This window comes from Saccoglossus kowalevskii, chromosome 18 (assembly GCF_978046115.1).
Source record: "Saccoglossus kowalevskii chromosome 18, keSacKowa6.1, whole genome shotgun sequence".
Lineage (NCBI taxonomy): Eukaryota > Metazoa > Hemichordata > Enteropneusta > Harrimaniidae > Saccoglossus > Saccoglossus kowalevskii.
Genome location: NC_140658.1, coordinates 7,868,688 through 7,889,978, shown reverse-complemented (window position 1 = coordinate 7,889,978; position 21,291 = coordinate 7,868,688). Strand labels below are relative to the sequence as shown.

Genomic DNA, 21,291 nt, shown 5'->3' with positions numbered 1-21,291 from the left:
TGTGGTCCAAGTATATCAGTGCTAAGTATACTGTTTTCAGTTTGAGCCAATTAATATGGCAACCCTGAATCCAATGCAGGGGCCATATTCCTTGGACTTGTTCGTCTATTAGGTGCACTCCCCAACTTGTGAGAGAGACATCCTGTTGTCAGTCATTGCCGTGGCGGGTGGGTCCAAGAGGATCCCCTGCCTGAGGGTTGGCAATTGCTATCAACCAGGGCAAGGCATTCCTCACTTATTCCGAGAGAGTAACTTTCCTCTCCAGTTCCTGCAGCCGAGATCAGTGCTGCAACAAAGTGTGTTGCACTGGGCGACTGCACAGTGCAGCTTGGGGAACTACACTGCGAACTGACATCATCCCAATGATGCGCATCAGTTCTCGGAAAGACAGAGGGAATGATGACCAGATGTTCAGTTAGACTGCTTATTGATAGGCAACGAGCTTGCCTCTGTGCCTAACTCCATGCCCAGAAACACCAACTGACGTGTCCGTGTGGATGGGACTTCTTTAGATTTACTAGAAGGAATAATTGCAGTATATCCTGTGTTAGCCTTACCTGCTCGGCCAACAACCCCTAGTTTTGGTTGTGTAGCAACCAGTCGTCTAGGTATGGGTTGATGTGTACCAACCAGAATACACCAGCGCAATCTGTGTGCAACAGGGATATGTGGCCACGGGTTCTGTGGTTCAACATTGGGAAGAGGGGGGACTCCTCCGCCAAGACGAGTCCCCTCATGGTTCATAAGGGTCGAAAAGTTCAGACCCTGTCCCCAGCTGAACACTTGCCCATTCCTTTATCGCAGACTGAAGCGCCAAACTCGTTTCCCTGCGACTTTGGGGTGACCACTCGTGGAAGGGGACGATGCACCACCTGGTCCTTTCTTCGGGGGGGGGGGCACTCTTCTCTCCCCCGTTTCCTGGCTGCTTCTGAGCAGTGGGTGCTGACTTCGGTTGTTTTCTCTGCTTGTGATCCTATCCGCTTGCCTTTGGCAGCAGCCAACTGGCTCACTGATTCCACCTGTACCATCTGGTCAGTGGCTTCTCGAAGTTCTGAGACTGCATCCTTCATCTCCCCATCAAAGCAGGTCGGTTCAGGTCGTTGATTAATATCATTGACCTCCCGCATCACCCCTATGGCGCAGTTCAAAAAGTCATTTCGAAGAAGGGGCTCCAAGGGAGCACCCGAGCCTGCAGGATCAGACATTGTTGAACCCACCTTTTTCACTTATAAGGAAATGAGCAAGGGCATCAAATGCCTGGTAGTCAGGTCGGTCCCCTACGGGATCGCCTGTGGGTCATCGAACAAATACAAGTCCATGATTTAGCCGTCCAACAGCCGTCCTCAGAATACAGACAAATTACATATGCTGGTTTCCATGCTGCTTCTCTGGAATTAACTTCCCATTAAACCTAGATATTCATCAAAATTGAACATCCTCTACTGGTGCTGTAAATTGTAGTGTAGTGTAACTTCAGTTCTATAGAATATACCATTGTAATGGGTTCAAGCACAAAATAAATACTTTATATTATGACTGGAAATGACAGATGAACGGGCTCACACATGGATGGAACCAAAACAAGTCCATGATTTAGCCGTCCAACATGGACAAACAAAGGAACTAGACTTTTTTTTTGTTTTGTTTATGAGTAAGAAATAATGTCAAAAAAAAGGAACTGGAGACAGAAGAATACAAAGAGCAATATTTTATTAATAATCCAAAAAGCAAAAAATTCTCCATAATTTTTCTACACCCAGTTACACCTATTACAAATATCAATATAAACTGTTGAAAGTAAAAACAAAAGCTTGTACTCTTCTTAGGGTTACATCACTGTAAATAGTTCGCTAAAGTCCCACACAAATGCATAGAAATGACTATCACCTGGGACATTGTTATTTCATCCAACTAGTACATAACCTTAATTATATATTCAAATGTATGCAATGACTACCACATGGGACATTGGAATTTTATCCAATCAGAACACAACCTTGATTATATGTTTATGTGTATGCATGAATCTAATAACTGTATTATTTTATATTGATGAATATATTGTCTTAAGTTTGCTCACGTCACATAAAGGTTGATCACAATTTATCTTAAAGAAATATTGTGAAAAACATCATTTGTTAATTTAATAATTCTACAGAAAATCGTGCAGTTTGACTGCTACAATCATTAAAACGTTCATCTAAGTGGCAATAACGATATCTTTTGGGACAATATCTACATATTAGGGCAAAATACAAAACTACATCATTCATCCAAAAAAGCATATTGGAATAAAAAAAAATATATGTTTTTTTTAGATATCGTTTGCCAAAAGTACACCAAGTCATGTAGGTGGGTGGGGTTTATTGTGTTGTCTATTTGAACAGCCACATTACTAACAGAAACCTAAAGTTGTTGGTATGTTCTTTTTTTTTAAGCGAGACAAAAATATTTATCTACCATAGTTTTAAAGTTGAATCGATTTACAGAAGGTTCCTCCAACGCTGTGCCTTGGCAAAAAGATGCAATATATTGTTAAATACTTTATTTTAGCTGGAATTAATTTTCACTGAAAGGACTTTTTGGGTGTTTTGTAGGGAATTTATTTTCACCGATTTTTGAAGAGTTGAATGTAAACTATAGGAAATATATTCTCTGGATTTTATTTTCACTGAATCTTTCCTTCAGTGAAAAAAACGAAAATTAATTCCAAGTGAAAATAAAGTATTCTACAGTATTGCTGTGAAAGTAATTGTTAAGAATTTGTGACCTCTCCTTTAAATAGTAAACCTGAATTAAAAATACACTTAATAATTATGGTACATGCCCTTTTACTGGTGACAGTTTTGAACCACCAGATTCTGTGATTATTTGGACATTTGCTTTGTTCTGGGCTGAACAAAGAATATCATAATCAACCTGCATGTTACATCAGTTATAAATAAAACAACTGTGGAGAATAATTTTCTTGAAAATAATGACTTGTAAACAGTGCCCTCTATCTTTGTGAACAGTGCCCTCTATCTGACATTGAAGAGTAATTAGCATAATTAATTTACTGTAATTAATATGCAAAAAAATCAACTTTCACTATTAAAAAAAATAATGCAGCAACTGACCTTATTCTTTTGAAGAATATACAATTCTAAATTTCCCTAAGAAAGAACTGTTTATTGTACACAATATACAGCTCAATAAAGTGAAAAAACCTAAAAAATACAAAATTTTAAAATCCAGAGTCTATCCAAATTCACACTGTGTGTGCATAGAACAGGTTATTTAATTTTAAATTAAAGAAAGTATCCCAAATGAAGTGAAAATTGAAACTTGTAGACAATTTAGAATTTCCAAAGCAAATTATGATGGATTTTATGCAGATTGTCAATGTCCCATATGTGTTTGAGTTATACTGAGCCTTATCCCTTTAAAAGGGAAATAAATGTCACAGCCACTTATGTGATAACTTTATAAAAGTGCAGAAAAAATGCAGCATGAATATGTAAATTTACAAATCACCCCCACTCCCACCCCAACCGGATCAGAAGTCAGCCTCAACAGTTGACGAAAGAAAATAGTTATCTAGTAACAGACAATGACCTACAATGATAAACCTACCAGAAACATTCCCCTAAATTGAATCAAATGTATGCATGCAATAATACCATATAATGCTTATTTTCACTTGGAATTTATTTTCACTGACCAGTACAAATAAAAACAAATTGTTTACATATACCTACAGGCAACTATACTGTAAACTGTCTGGATTTTGGCAAGAAGCAATTTGTTTTCAAGTCAATGACTTTCACAAAATTTTGTTCTAACGACAAAATTAAATTGCTAAAATTCCTGGTAGTAAAAATAGGCTGTTTACAGTATGACAAATAAATTGTGAGTAAAATTAATTACAGCTAAATAAATTCATTCACAGTATGCTAACTTGTAGTGCAAGGTACAAAATCAGTTGCATAATCCAAAGTTATAATCACTGGGGGAGGATATCAAAAAGGAGTTATTGACTTGTATCACCATGGGTGATGAAAAGGCCAAATTGACTGGGTAAGATTCGTTCACTCCGGATTTCACTTTGGTTTAAGGTTTGCAGGTGTTTGTGTTCAACCAGGACCAGCTGAAAAGTGTCAAAAACCTCATGGAATATGATTTTCATAACAAAAAAATGCACTGTATACGTGACACTGGCGTTTTATCAGTAGTATCTGAATAGGTGGGCAAGTAGTTTGGCAGAAAGAAAACAATGCAATAAGATGTAGTCTGTGAATATTACTAGCTGCTGGTAATAAAGCACCTTCCTTCCAATGGCTGGCATGAATGAAACAGTGCCTCCCTTGAAATTGGAACTACTGAATTGTGCCCTCTTCAATTAGTCAATATAAAAACAGCACTTCTAGAGACCAGTAACAAGGGAACAGTGCAATGAGGAGGGTAGAATTAATGGAACAGTACCTTTTAGAAGCTAACAATAAAGAAACAGTGCCATCAGGACGCAAGAATTAATGAACAGCACCTCCTTTGAGGCTAGCAATAAGGAAATAATGCAATCAAAAAGACTGGAATCACTGAATATCTAGTCAACATCCTTACTCACTACAAGAAAGGGAGTCAAGCAGAAAAGGCTGAACTTTCAGAAGAACCTGTCTGTCTGTCTTTCTGTCCTGCCATCCATCAATCAGTCTCATACAGGAACATGTGTGCCAGTCAGCAAAAACAATGGTTTGTCTTCATTACTGTTGGCGGTTTGAAACTCATCACGAAGACGAAAACGCCACTGATCTTCAAGATCCAAACGTACCACCTGTCGTCGAAGACTGTTACGATCAGGACTAATAAGGCATAGCTTAGCACCTGGAGAGAGACGATTAATGCGTTATTATATTTCAATCACTGTATTACAATGAGGTAATAAGTCAAGTCTAAACTTTATATATATAACTGTATATTATAAGAAGTTCAAAAGTGGAACTTTTAGGAACTTTTATTATGTAGTAAATTGCTCAATTTTCAGTTATTTTATTATCATTTAAGATTTACTTTGGTCATAATCCATATGTTCTAGGTGTTTGGAAGGGGGTTAGTGAAAAGAAAATTGAGCATTGTTTGATTACTTGAAACTGCTACAGTGATAAATATGTTTGGCTACATGACATAACAATTTTAGATTTACTTTGGTCATAATCCATCTGTTCTAGGTGTTTGGAAGGGGGGTTCGTCAAAAGAAAATTGTGCAATGTTTGATTGATCAGTTGAAACTGTAATAAACATGTTTGGCTGTATGACATAAACAAAGTATTGACTACATCAACACCACAGTGTACAACACAGTGTGGTTTATACAGTAGTAGATGCAGACACATAACATAAATCACCTTCTTTACTAACCTGTCATGAATTTGAATTGCTTCAAGAAGTCTGCTCTCACGAACGAGTCCACCATGTACAATAGAAGACCACTGAATGTCAAACTACCACCATCGGCATTTACTGAATGAGGACGAGAACTCACACAATGGACTGTAATCAAGAAAATCATATGGGCATATGAGAAACTTATTGAATGCCTCCATCTTTTATTACCTATGTCAGCTGCACATATACTAAACCATCTCAACACCATAGTGCCCAAAGAATATAAAACAATCCACTGCAACACAATTCTCATCTGTTCAGTTGAGTCAAAGCATATATACATGTACAAGGCAGATGATTTGAAAAAGCAGTCACCAAATAAGCTGCTCTTTGATTGGTCTGATTGGAGTTGGGTAGTCAATCAGGCACAATCTCAACACAGTGATTCCATTTAGAAATGAATGTGACAAACACATACATGTACACATTTGACAGAGGCGTTTCATAAAATTTCAGTTATTAGTTATACTTTTTGGAAGAAAAAAAACATGGAGCTTTTATGTATTTTGACAAATTTTCAATTCAAAGTGGCTGCCAGGCAAGATCTCGTAGCTAAAGAGAAATAACAAAGTCATTGTTTTCAAGACAAAAGTAGGGGTACCCCCAGGCTTTTATTCAATTATTTAATTAAAGATTTCCATTATCTTTTTGCTAGTTGTATTATACAAAGAGTAGATTCATATTTAGTCTTAAATCAAAATTTATGGTCAGAAATTAAACAGGATATGCTATTCCTGCATTTTTGTATCCAAACTTAATTTCATTTGTCCAGCCTTGGAGAAATAGTAGTATGGTCAAAAAGTGAGATGGCTGCCAGAAGTCCATCTTTGTCCTGATTAAGAAACAAGCTGACATGGACATGTATTCCAATATGTATGATGTATGTGCCAAATATGAATGAAAATGACTGATAAGCTTTGGAGATATAGTAGTATAGTCAAAAAACAAGAAGGCCACCAGTCGGCCATCTTTGATCTGAATATGAAACAAACTGATATGGACATGTATTCCAATATGTAAGATGTATGTGCCAAATATAAATGAAAATGAAAAACCATGTCCATGATACAACATTTCTAAATAACAAGATGGCTGCCAGTTGGCCATCTTTGATTTGTCATGAAACAAATCATCATAGAAGTATCCTATTAAACATGTATAATGTACTAAATTTGAACAAAAACTGACAAGCATGCACAAGATACCACATTTTCAGCAACAAACAAATGGCTGCCATTCATTTGTCTTTGATTAAACCAGTAAATCACTACACACGCACATGTCCAAAAAATAAAGTACTAAATCCATGTAAAGAATGAACAGATGTGGTCCACAGGGTTCGGACTGATGGACGGACCAAATTAAAAGTCCCTGCCATTCATTTGTCTTTGATTAAACCAGTAAATCACTACACACGCACATGTCCAAAAAATAAAGTACTAAATCCATGTAAAGAATGAACAGATGTGGTCCACAGGGTTCGGACTGATGGACGGACCAAATTAAAAGTCCCTGTTTCAAAGTTTGTCCGAGCAGGGACTATTAAGGATACAATAGTTAAATCATGACACAAACTTGTCAAACTGAATTTGACTCAAAAATTTGAATCAGAGGCCAACTTCAGCATCATCTAACATTTTGAAAGTTAATTGAATCCTATAGATTATTCATTGAATGTTCTTATCATCCAACAGTATGGCAATTTTATGATCAAATATATATATTATGACTAATTTGTAGCCTTGCTTTCATTGGCTTTCATTACTACTAACAGTATATTGCAGCCAATGAAGATGTAGGTTATAAAATCGTGCATAACTTTACCTGTGATAGATGGACCTAAGTCCAGATAATAGTCAACAAGAAGCAGTGGGTGCTTGGGCTGTCCTGCAGCCAGTGGAAATAGTCTCTCAGCACTGACACATGACAGGTACTTCTCCAGCAGAAACTGTGGTGTACACAGCAAAGGCGTCATGTCCTCGCTGTCTGGGGCACATACAAAATGCTGTGGTGATACAGGATCGGTGTTGGTGCCAACTTTTGGTCGAATGACAAAATCTTTCTGTCCACCAATGTTGATGTGTTTCTTCATGAAGGAGAATCGATTAAAGCGACAGATTACAAACCCACTGCTGTTGATTCTAAGATTGAAATCAACATCATCACAGAAGTACCTAAATAATAAACAAAATGAATGAAAATTTAATAAATCAGATTAACTGGCAAAGAACACAATACACTCCTGTAATTCCGTCTAGTGGCAAAGACTTTCTGTGCATGAAAACAACATACATTTTGGATATGGGCGACGTCAATGTTGTTCAAATCGTCAGCTGTGTTTGGTTGTGTAGTTATAGAATCACTTTTTAGTGGGTCTGATTTATAGGTGCGTTACAGATCTGGATTACCAAAGCTCTTACAAGGTTGTATATGGACAACAGAAACCAGTCTTTGTGATGAAAACACACAGCGAGTATAAGAAAAGACCCAGCAGTTTCCAAGAGCCCCCAGCTGATATGATGCAACAAGTGGTCTGGGCACAATGTACTATAAGTGCTAACTAGTAGTATGCTGAAGGACACACACTCTTCTGACGCAGTAAAAATAAACTAGCATGTTGTGCGTCTAAAAAACTTTATCCACCAAATCTAATATTTTCTGAAAACCTTGATGAAAAGGAATGCATCCAGAAAAAGTGATTGCAGTAGTAGCCACGTAATTGGAAAAATAAGTATTTTAAACATGTTATCTGTCAATGACATCCAAGATGACAATAACAGCAGATAAACTAGAAATAACATAGAATAGTAACTCAATACCCCGCTTCCAAAAAATAAATTGTATATCAAGTTGAATAGATCATCCACTTCTTGATGAATAACCATCTCATCCACAACACCTCATCCAAATGATATTCACCTGTATATCCAAACCCAAATTGTCAAAACATCCTCAGCTCAAACAAAATTTGTCCTGTTTTCAGTTTCTAAAATGCCTGGGTTACGTATAATTAATTATGTATTAATTGCAACCCATACAGTGAAGTGCAATTTTCCAAAGAAATCAAATACAACCTTTATGACAATTTAAAGCGGTAGTCGCCGCGCAACGCGTGTTCGAATTTCATGTAAATAAACAATGTATTTTACATGCGTTGTATACGTCGCTATGAGTCCCATATCGAACAGGACGCGGCACCACGACCGCCGCTCTTCAAATGCATAAACATGCCTTCAAAGGTGCCTGATAAATCTACAGATATTAACTAAGGTTTACTTACCGGTTCTGATCAAATTGTACATTCTGTGTGAGGTCCACATTGACAAAGAACATGGTATGTACATGACACCTAGAAAAGCTCTGCTCCATAACATTGAGTGTACTCTTACTTGTCCATTGGCGAGTTCCAAACACCGCAAATCGTGATAACTTAGGAGTGGATTCAATATGCTCGAGTACATGTTTAAGAGTCACCAGTGTGTCTTTGCTGCAATGTAAAATAAATTAGTCTGTCAAGTAAGGAAGAAGGGGTTTGGAGGAGATGAAATGCACAGTGATAATAACATAACTTCGATAACTGATTTCTGTGAATGGTGTAAGGTTTAAAGCGAGAGGGTTGTCACCTGTGCACACGCGGGAATGGAGTCCCAAACAATGGTAACAACACATACTAAAGACTAAAAGGCTCATGGGTAGATACTTGTTTGTAAACAATTACACGCTATGACCATCTGACGCATGCGCAGTTGACGACTCCCATGCTTTAAACTATTAGTCTATGACAAAATGTATAATGATGATGTAATTTTTCACAAAGCCAGACCCAAAATAGAACATTACCAAGTATTTTTTCTTTGTGTGATTTCCTCTTAAACTTACCCATCTTCCGCTTTATTTTCGTCATGGCAATGCCACATCACGCACGAGTCATCCAACATCAATATAAACGGCCAGACGTCCTGACGTCGAATTCCAAGCTCTTGCTGTCGATTACGTTCCAATTCCAGATTGTGATAGGCTAACTCCTTGATGAAAAACCTTGCAGCCCCTAACAATGACAAGTACACAATGTAAATGTTGTATTTTCAGCCTGATGCTTGATCAGAGATGAAATTAAAATGACGGGTACAAGGATTATTCACTACCCTCTAATTCCAACCAAGCAATTATAAGAGTAAGCAATCGTGAATGGCGAGAAGCAGCAATCACCAATCCTTGATCAAACCTTTTCCGAACTAATTTTGGAATATATATGAAGAATGTTCAAAATGAATATGGATAATAGAGATTTCAAATTCCTTCCATAGTTGAATACCAAAAAGAGATCACCCACCCTGGGCAAGTGTGCCATACATGTTTACCAAAGATTCATTCACTAAATTGATATAACTTCAGGGAAATCTTGGTTAAGGTCAGTTGATCGGTACTCGAGTTTGAAGTGACCAGATTGTGATTATCATGTATTTACAATTGCAAAATCCACAGCACTGTTGTGGTACTGTATCGATAGTGATGTATTTTTCATATCATATCATTTCTTGGTTAAGCATGGTAAAAACTCTGTGCTTAATAGGCCTCGTAATTGTTTTTTTTCAAGTCTAACCCCTTAGCAGGAACCTAGTTTTGCTAAATCCAAATCCTTGAGAAAGTCCTTATTCTGACAATAAGCTGATACATACCAATTCCACAATCATTGGCGACCAGTGGCAGAATCAGAAGTATATGATTCGGCCATTGTTTCTTGTATAGTGCCATTTCACTTTGTTTTACAACTAGGATATGTAGATGCTTGGCGCCTCCCATTGCGTGGAATAGATTAATTAGACCGTGCTCATGACGACCACTGGATGGAGTGAAGATTGGTGTCTTAACAGCATTTGGTCCCTGTTAGATGTAATAGATCATAGGTAATTTCAGAATGCTGAAGGACAGTATGCAACACAACAAGAACAATATGCCATATAAATGACTGCTGAACAAAAGAGCCAAACTGTAAAATACTCTATTTTAGCTGGAATTAATTTTGGCTTAAAAGTGTTTTATGGGTGTTTTGTATGGAATTAATTTTCACTGATTTCTGACGAGTTGAATGTGAAATATAGGAAAAAGGTATATTCGCTGGATTTTATTTTCACCAAATCAATCCTTCAGCGGAAATAGCGAAATTTAATTCCAAGCGAAGATAAAGTATTTTATAGTATTCTACACAAAAGGGCACTATGCCACACAACAAGGATGCTATGCTACATAACAAGAACACTATGCTACACAAAAAGGGAATGATAACTCAATTTTCAATTGCTTTTGGTATATCTGTGGAAGCTTTCAGCAGGCATTACCTGCTATGCTACACAAAAAAGCTATATGCTATACAAAAGGGCCATATGCTACACAATAATGGCACTATGCTACACAACAAGAGCACTATGCTACACATTGTACAACAAGAGCACTATGCTATACAACAAGGATGCTAAGCTACACAACAAGAATGCTATGCTACACAAGAGCACTATGCTACACAACAAGAGCAATATGCTACACAACAAGACCACTATGCTATACAATGTACAACAAGAGCACTATGCTATACAACAAGGATGCTATGCTACACAACAAGGATGCTATGCTACACAAGGGCACTATGCTACACAAGAGCACTATGCTATACAACAAGAGCACTATGCTACACAACAAGGATGCTATGCTACACAACAAGGATGCTATGCTACTCATAAAGGATGATATATTAACACAACTCGTATTTAGCAATCCATCGTATTTAATCACGTAATAATGACAAACACTATAACAAAATCTCTGTCTGCTGGGTAATCAGACCGGTAACATTGTGACATGTTTTAGTTTGGAGAGAATTATTAGATTAACTAAACACACAAGAAAAGATACATCAATGTATTTTCAGAACTTACATTTACCTTTTCGCTAACAGTCGGCAGTACCATACTTTCTAGCTGACCGGTTGAGTGATTAAAAACAAAATGTTTTTCTTGTTGTGGTGGAATCACAAACTGCATCTCCAGGTCCTCACCATACATAGTTGAAGTAAATGTAAACCGATGAGTGCGAGCAAGTTGAGCCTGATAAACAACAACATTATTTGAATTCATTAACCAGTAGAGTAGTGAGTGGTAGGTTATGCATTAGAATCCTACTTGGTTTGATGACCAAAAATAGGTAGACATTTCCCAGGGGTGTGCATGTCAGATTCAATTGACAAGCCAAAAACACTGACCAAGATTCCTTCACTAAACAAAACAAAGCAACTTTTAAGGACCTTGGGTAAAATCTGCAGATGCTGGCTGATGCAAGAATAGCATATAAACACATTGCCTGGTCCCTGCTAGATGTAATAAATCATAGGTCATTTCAGAATGCTGACGGACAGTATGCAACACAACAAGGACACTATACAAATGTACTACACAATAAGAACACTATGCTACATGCTGCACAAAAGGGCAATATGCTACACAACAAGAATTATATGCTACACAAGGATGCTATGCTACACAACAATAATGCTATGCTACACAACAAGGATGCTATGCTACACAACAATAATTATATGCTACACAACAAGGATGATATGTTACACAACAATAATGCTATGCTACACAACAAGGATGCTATGCTACACAACAATAATTATATGCTACACAACAAGGATGCTATGCTACACAACAAGAATTATATGCTACACAACAAGGATGATATGTTACACAACAATAATGCTATGCTACACAACAAGGATGCTATGCTACACAACAATAATTATATGCTACACAACAAGGATGCTATGCTACACAACAAGAATGATATGCTACACAACAAGGATATGTTACACAACAATAATGCTATGCTACACAACAAGGATGCTATGCTACACAACAAAAATGCTATGCTACACAACACGAACACTATGCTACACAACAAGGATGATATGCTACACAAGAAAAATGCTAGGCTACACAACAAGGATTCTATGCTACATAAGGATGTTATGTTACACAACAAGAGATGTTATGCTACACAAAAATAACATGATGACTTTTTTTCAATTGATTTTTGTATTCAGTGTAGGCTTTCAGCCGGCAAAGCTTATGTGATCCTTGCAAATCAGAAACTGATGACCAGCATGATTAGCTGAAATGATTTGAACTCTGTGAAATCACATACAATACATGTACATCACATGCAGCAAGATTTTTTGATTCTGTTTAATAATATATAATCTCCCACAGTAGATGAATAGTTGATGATACTCTTAAGGGCGGAGATACATAACAGAACATTGTACATTCCTAAGAAGCGCACCACTGTACCATGCGTTTCTATGGGCTCTGTGCAAACTGTTGTGGAATGCCGGTCAAAGCGCCAGTGAAAATAGCTGAAGTCGAGAAAACAGCATAAGCTCAACTATGAGACATCCTGAACAACCAAATTTATATATGTTGCACATGTAGTGGTAAATCTTTTGCAGAAGAGTCTTAACAACTAGCCCAAAGTACAGTTACGAACGCTGTTTTTACCAGTATTGGTCAACTTACCTCTGGAATGGGAATGTCTTTATAATGTTGACACTGTTCACAGTGATGGAAGGCATTGTGCGCACTGAACTGTGACATCATCATGGAGGTTGTCGGCCTCTCAACTGGTCCAGTAACATCTGAAATGTGAACATATATTGTCATACATGTATCAGTTTGGCGCCCTCACAGGCAAAGGACAGCAATATCCATGGCTAGATTGCATGATGAAAAAGCGAAAATGGCTCAATATTTTTGGGAAATTAAAACCGACTTACTTAGCGGCTCCATGGAGGACCCACTTATAGGACTACAATGTGAAAGTTTTCTTTGATGTATAGCGGAATCAAAAGCAATCTGTGAGACAAGTTCAAAGTCTGGCCACTTTGCCATTGGGCTTGATGGCGATGGTTGCATAATACTTGGTAGTGCAGGAATAACATTAACCTCTTCCTCATCATACACTTCCACTTCCTGTAACCTTATTAGCATACGGGATAGCACTCTGGCAAAATGGAGGAAAGCACCTGTCTTGCCAACCTGAGAGAATAAATACAATGTTTAGGAAACTCTAACATGATGTATAGCACAATGGTTAGCAGGTCCATCTATCATCAGGAAAGATTGTAGGTTTGACTCTTATGGTCTGCTGCACACTCAGCACAGCAAAGACAAAAAGAGTACATTCTGCCCACTTGCCAGGCACGCAGCCTTCGTATTTGAGAGAATACCACCATTGCGGATGGGGCCGTGTTTACTGATGATATCCTTTGATGCACGTAAAAGAACCAGTTGTACTTGTCACAAAGAGTAGCGGCATTCCTCTCAATACATGTGTATGCTAGCGTTGTACAGTTTTATATTTCAGATTCAGACTCCACGTTACAGGAACTGATAGTACATGTATAGTGGGTTTATATGAATCTTCAATTCGATAAATACCAGTTTTAAATAAATTTTTGAATCAACTTTTGTCACCGTTGATTAATAACCATAATCTGCACAATGTTCCCTATATATATTTCCAATTATTTTGATCAAGGCCTGCTATACAAACAGCCAATGAGATATTTAGTTCAAAATTGAGAAGAAAATTTTTGAAAAATACATAAATTTGTGTAAAATGTTGCATTAAAAAATTGACAAAGACAAAATGATGACACTTAAAGAATCTAAAAGTGTAAAACAGTTGATTTGACAATGTATTTACATTGATTTGAAAAACAAGCAGCCTCTCGGCTGAGATACATGTAGCTCTGCTGTTAGCAATGCACATTTCAATTAAAGAACAGAAGATATCATTAGAAAATGAACAATATGTATAGTATCAAAGCAATGGGACTTGCTGTTTTCAACAAGAATTCAAAAATATCATTTTTTTCCATAAATGATTGTGGTTTTTAACAAGAAGTCGAAAATATCACTTTTTACAAAAAAATGACAAAAATATTCACCAAAATTAGAGAATAGAAGATATCATTACAAAATGAACAAATCTGAGTACCCGGTATATATGTAATATCAAAGCAATTGGACTTGCGGTTTTTAACAAGAAGTTGAAAATATAACATTTCACCAAAAATGAAAAAAATATTCACCAAAATTAGAGAATTGAAGATATCATTACAAAATGAACAAATCTGAGAGAGGTCCACATGTAGTACCTATATATGTAATATCAAAGCAATTGGACTTGCGGTTTTTAACAAGAAGTCGAAAATATCACTTTTTACCAAAAATGACAAAAATATTCACCAAAATTAGAGAATTGAAGATATCATCATGAAATGAACAAATCTGAGAGAGGTCTACCGAAGGTACATATACACCAAGTATCAAAACATTCAGGCTTGTAGTCGAAAAAGTAAAACATTGACACGGACGACGACGAACGCCGACGGACAATCACTCATATGATAAGCTCCGCTCGACAAAGTCGACAGTGGAGCTAAAAAAATTAATTAGCCATGGCTACATGGGTTAAACAATTCTGCACTCTGTTCAGACCAACTACTAAATGACTACTAGTATGTAAGAACAGCTAGCGTAACAGCTAGTGTGCATGCATGAGGTAATGCTCACATAAACCAGATGTGAACATCCAGCTTGCAGCAAACAGCATCAATGATGACAATCATGTTAAGCCATATTTTGGGAGAAAAGTTAGTACAGCAAAGGTTCAGAACAAACCATAAACACAGTCAAGGAAGTCTGCAGTATATCGATGAATTGTTTTGTTGCAAATTAAAGTGAAATAATACTAAACGTAAAAAATCTCCCTAACTGCACTGATGAGCATGCAGTAGATAAAAGCATATTGTAACGGTACAAGTCTGAAAGGAATTACTGTCACATGGCTTGGAGATACAAGCACAGTAAATGTCTAAGAGCTATTGCACTCATGTACTTCCGAGTTTAGGGAGCAGTAGGCAATAAAAAAAGATTGTTTCGTTGCCCTCAGTGACCGACCGAAAAATATGAAAATATCAGGTCACGTTTTTTTTTTTCTTTAATAGGCTCAACTATTAAAAATCCAACATTTTAAGCAGTAAAAAAGTGTTTCCTCTAAAAATTAAGGATCCTGGACTATTGTTTGATACCCAGAGTCCCCGTAAGTGGCGATATTGAACCTCGGGTTAATCTGTATTTCTCTGACATGTTCCTAATACTATGAAGGCCATATACCTTGGCTATTTACGATACTCTTAGTTTTCATGAATTTAAAAATAAAAATCTGACCGACCGACCGAATTTTAAAATTTTTCGACTTGAGGGCAACATAAGTTTTGTTTTTTGGCCTTACTGTATAGGCTGCCTCAAGAATTCAATTGATCTTAGATTTATTTAGATCTGATACAGATGTTATAGGGTAGTAGAATGTCTTACCTGATGTGGCCCACTCAAAAGTAGCCGTCTGGGGTGATGTTGTGCTTGTGTGGTACTCTCTATTTTCCTTTCGTAGTCATAGTGATAATTCTTTGGGTCAATCCACTGCCGATAAAACATACTTTTCACTTCATTTGTCACTGTGGTAACAAGTGGTGGGCGTACTGAAGAAACCCAGGTGCTATCGCGACTCGGCGGTAAGTTTTCGAATGTCAACCGATCTACAGAAGGATGCAGATCAGGTTTCAATACTGCATATGCCATTCTTGAGATAACAACAACGGGTGGGGACAGCGAAGGAAGAGTACTGCTTGTATTATGTAGACCTGATTCAATGTCAGTGTCATCATCATCATCCATATCAATTTTCAGCATTGAAGGTACATTATATGGATCATCATGTACATTATTACTTCCAGGTAGAGTTTCAGCTATGTTCAGCCGGCTAGTGTTTACTGCAGCAGGGGAGGATACTCTACTACTTGGTTGCAAAAACATATCAACTGTCTGTTTTGATGAAGATTTTGCGCTACTGTTGCCATCTAGAAAACAAATAAACACATGTTTATAATTGCATTTAAGTATTACTACCGTTTTTTTGGAAAAATTAATCAAGAGGCAAAATTAACATGTAAAAAATTATACAAAAATATGTACACATTTGCAAAATGTTAATTACACAAGCCGTACAGAGCCCCTAGAGAAAATTAGCAGAACTGCAAATTATGACACAATTTATATACCGATATCATTCACACATTTACATCATTGTACGTACAGGTAACTCAGCGCATGACAGTCAACTAGTAAAAACGATGTTGATATACATATATCAGAGGCCTTTTTTGTGTGAACATTTCTTTGTATAGCATATAGCAAGTACAACCAGAGCATTAGATTTAAATAGATAATAAATAATTCAATAAGTGGAAAGTGATAATTTCTCTCAATGGGCCATTCCAGTTTATATCTGCACCCCCCCTGTTGATGAGGTCGGATTTCCAGCACTGTATGATGGGGAAAATACCCCGGAATTCCAACTGTATATGGAGAAACAGAATCTGGAAATCCAGACGTGTATGGAAATTTTTTTTCTGGAAATCCAGGCAGTTATGGCTACTAAATTAAATGTGGCCTAGTTTATCTCGCCACATACCGGTTGATGAGGTTGGATTTCCAACACTGTATGACTAAAAAAACTTGGAATTCTGATTGTATATGGTAACACAATTTGGCCAGTATGATGGCCACTCAACAGAATGGGTCTAATAATTATCTTTACATAGCAGTTGATGAGGTTAGATTTCCAACATTTTATGGCAAAAAGGCAAGCTATGGCAGTATTTAAGCTATATCTTTGAACTCAAGTTTAGCTGCCACTATATCAAATGGGAATCTGTTTTTAAGTTTAAACTTAGGAAAAAAATGAAGGAAAAGATGATTGAATCTGTCTGGTATATTTTTTAATCCACCAATTTGTTACATGTATCATGAAATAAATTGCAAACTATCTCCTACAGGAGCCACAGGGTAGCCACACATCAAATACTCCATGGTTATCGTAACTGTGTTTAATTAAGACTGTTATAAAACACATAAATGATACTACATTGTATTTGATGAAATATTTGTAACTAGTTAACACACTTAATTTGTGGCAGGCATGGGTTTGGTTTAAGAGTGGTATATGAAATAGTCTGTGCATACTAGTATAATATTAATATCATTGTTATATTGCTTCGTTTGTGATGTTACTAATGTCATATAATGTTATAGTCTTCATAGTAAGACTTTTAAACATTTTATTGACATTGTAGACACTCTGAAATCATTATAACTTCACAAAGACTAAGGAAGTAAACAATTTTATGACTTCAATACTAGTACGGTATATGCACCAGTGTTTTTTAAGGGCAGTAAGCAGGTAAATGTTACCGCAGTTCTCCAGCCATTTCACCTGCCCCCCGAAATAGATGTAAGGATAGGATATGAATATTTTACGTGTTTCCTCCAAATTGTTACTTATGTTTCCCTACCTTAGCAAAACCACTGCATGTTGTAAGACAGGTTGCTCAAATATTTAGAATATTATACCACTGCACATATAAGAATTTTCTTGTGTGCTCACTGGCCAAAATAACACTTTTTACATACCATGTTTTATTTATTCAGTAGTAGGAAGTAGGAAATCAAACGAATGGTGATTACATTTTATGCAAATGTATGCATAGATTCCATGATGCCAGTTGACCACAGTCGTCATGTATGTTAGTTGCGCGTGGAAAAGGTGAGGCGCAGTTTTATATATGCCACTCAGCGCGTACGCGCAAATCAGACTTTCGCGTGGCATTCTAATCATAATCTTCGCGCAAACCAGACTTGCGTATGGCAATAAAATACAAGTTAGAACAAAGGAAATGTACGCGAAAATGAAATGAAAGCACAAAGGATCCAGAAAGACATAGAAATCAACATAATATAAAATATGATTGCATGATTATGTGAATATACATCATGCATAGTCTAAGAAAATGTTTACAAAGATTAATGTTTCGCGTAGACCATAATCACGCAAAGTATAAATTCAAAGTGTTTTAATACATTGGTGAGAGATCGCATTTTACGTGAACAAGAACATGCACTAAGAAGGAAAAGCAAGCCAAAGTCGAAACGGGGTGTATCATGGATTACAAAATATGCTGCGACATCATTTTGGAGCGCAAATGAACTTCAAGTACGTCTTTGCGAAACTTGCTTCCGGCGATGCTGACATCAAGTGTGTGTTGGCCGAAGTTTGACCTCCAAGTCACGCGCTGAACTGGCGCGTTACCTTAGCAACCTTTTTCTTTCGTGCTCCGCGCGTCGATCTAGTGAAATTGTTATTATATCTAACGGCACTGTAATTACGCAATTCTGTACAGGCTTTGAATATTTCAAAATCGTTTACTTAGTGCGCTGCTTTTCTAATAGGCAAATTTGTTTACAATATTGTACCGGCTCTGAATAGTTCAACATTCTAATTGCTTTCATAATAATTACGCAAACTCAACGTATTGGGTCTGTGAATATTGATATATTACTGACTTGACAATGCGTTGCATTCGTAACAATTACGCAAACTTAAACATGGACACATTTAATGCCAATAACATATGAAGATATAAAATATTATAATAAAATGTATACAAGTGTTGTAATGTTCGGTGTAATAGCTAGATGTTGAGTTGATTTTTAAATTTGAATGTGAACTATTCCAGTACATGGGTGCCAATAAAAGTTGAGAAAATCTGAAAGGTACAAGTCAGACTCTTTGAAAGGAATGAATCAAGAGTATACACATGACTTATCAATCTGATTAAAATCTGATGTAGTGTACGGGCTTTAATTATTTTGGCTATAAACTTATTTTAATTTTATGTTTTATTACTTTTGTTATTAATGCCTTTTTATTTTATTATTTTACTTTGATTTTGATTTTGTGATTTTTTTTAAATTCCGCCAGGGCGGAATTTAAAAAAATCAAAATCAAAGTAAAATAATAAAATAAAAAGGCATTAATAACAAAAGTAATAAAACATAAAATTAAAATAAGTTTATAGCCAAAATAATTAAAGCCCGTACACTACATCAGATGTTATTCAGATTGATGACTTATTTGCCCCAACACATTGGTTTATTCTTTATTCTAAGTTGCGTCCGTATAAATAAGTATCGGCAGTCGAACTTTTCGGAGTTGTCAACGTATTTGCCAACACCGAAAATCTGGGAAAAATCGCAAAGAGGTGCAAAATAGCTGCCTGCATCGTAAAAAAATAAATAAGTAAACAATCTCTTCCATAATCACACCGAAAACATGCAGAGATGGCTGTTGATTCATTTGCCCAATGCACTGATGTTGCGTTCTCCCAGTGATAGTTCGCAAAGAACATTCAGTTTTCAGGAGTCACTTCCCTTACCAGCGCGTCCAGGGAGCGCGTCCTTCGTTAAAATTGTATTCACGCAACTTGACCTTTTGACATAGATTTGATGATGATTATTTTATTTCAGCAATATTCTGTTTGCATTGTTGAAAAGTTTTTATATTCGATATCGTGGAAGTCGTAGAATACTATTGTTGTTGCGATAAATATACATTCCTCTATTCGCCGAGTTTATCAAACAATGTTTTATTCATTGTTATCGTACTTTTTATTATTTCATGTACGCATATACTCCACATTTTAATAAATTAATTTTATTTTGAACGTTTTATAAAAATAATAAACTCGTTTATTTTTAAGGAAAATTATTTCGTTTAATTTTAAGGAAAATATAATGGAATCGCCAAGGCATTGTGCAACACTTCCGTCCCAGGCTGGTTTGGTTACGTCCCAGCAAGAGCAGCGGCCGACGTCAGCTAGCCTTGTTATAAAATTTTCGAATTAACTGTATTTTGTTATGCATTCAAAATGTCGTTGTTGCTAAACATGATATCGGAGGGTACATCGCGATGGTATAGAGGTGAAACTAAAAGTAAGATATTCCAAGGAAAAATTGACTGGCAATGGGACATGCCATTAAACGGGAAACTGAGTACCTGACACTCGCAAACTAATATTACCATAGACCTTAATGATATTACTAATACAAAGTAAATGACAACATCAAATATCAACAAACTGCCAATCACTGTTGCTTTTTAATATCCATTCTCAGTGTTAAAGCAATGTTTCGTATACCCATAAAAGCAATGGAATAGTCCAACTACGCCGTCTCAAACGACCTCACATCAAAGGCATACCGCGTCCGGTATTTTGAAGTTCTCAGCGTTTGCAACTACAAGTATTTTGCGCCAGCTTTCCCCACATGCTTGTTCGTGCTATACCAGCCCGGTAGCTATAGGACCGAAGTTGTTTATTTTAACAAGTCTTGTTTCGCCAACAAGCCTGAAACAAATCAGTTGTAAATAATTCACAGGCCACTAGAACTAGTACTGTTAATACTGCAAGGCAAAAAAGTGGCGCGGTGATAAATGTTTCTGCGAATGACAGGCATGAAACACTGTCAAATCAAACGAATGGATGTGTATCATATTTGATACACATACATTTTACGTACAGCTGAAATTCATTCATCTCCACAATTAAGAATGAGTAAAGCGGACCACTGTGTTGTACTAGTATTTCGTGATTGACTGAAATAATAATTGGAAGCTTACCAAAGCTTATGTATAATATTGTATCAATAAGGATCTTTAACCAAATGGGTGGTGCATGTTAATCAATATGGAGTGAAGACTAGTGCAACTTCTTGCAATGATTTCGCTGTATTCTCAACATACTTAATACTTCCATATTTCATTGGCATTTATAATTAGATAGCCACATGCAAGCCCACACGCCCACAAGTCTGATATTTGCGCGTACATTTCTTTTGTTCCAACTCAGCGAAC

General features: G+C 36.6%; 1 protein-coding gene across 4 annotated transcripts in view; it reads right to left on the bottom strand.

The window, feature by feature from the left end:
- Positions 1-1,693: 1,693 nt before the first annotated feature.
- Positions 1,694-21,291, bottom strand: part of LOC100371240 (GREB1-like protein) — a 119,877-nt gene continuing 100,279 nt past the window's right edge. For 3 of the 4 annotated variants that reach the window (XM_085493138.1, XM_085493139.1, XM_085493141.1), the window contains exons 21-30: positions 15,861-16,402; positions 13,253-13,514; positions 12,996-13,114; positions 11,358-11,525; positions 10,104-10,308; positions 9,304-9,472; positions 8,705-8,911; positions 7,249-7,598; positions 5,398-5,529; positions 1,694-4,863 (exon numbers count right to left, since the gene is read on the bottom strand). In XM_085493138.1, coding sequence (XP_085349264.1) covers positions 4,694-4,863; positions 5,398-5,529; positions 7,249-7,598; positions 8,705-8,911; positions 9,304-9,472; positions 10,104-10,308; positions 11,358-11,525; positions 12,996-13,114; positions 13,253-13,514; positions 15,861-16,402 — 2,324 coding nt within the window. In that variant the 3' untranslated portion in view covers positions 1,694-4,693. The remainder of the gene's footprint in view (positions 4,864-5,397; positions 5,530-7,248; positions 7,599-8,704; positions 8,912-9,303; positions 9,473-10,103; positions 10,309-11,357; positions 11,526-12,995; positions 13,115-13,252; positions 13,515-15,860; positions 16,403-21,291) is intronic. The other variant, XM_085493140.1, reaches the window with a different exon arrangement.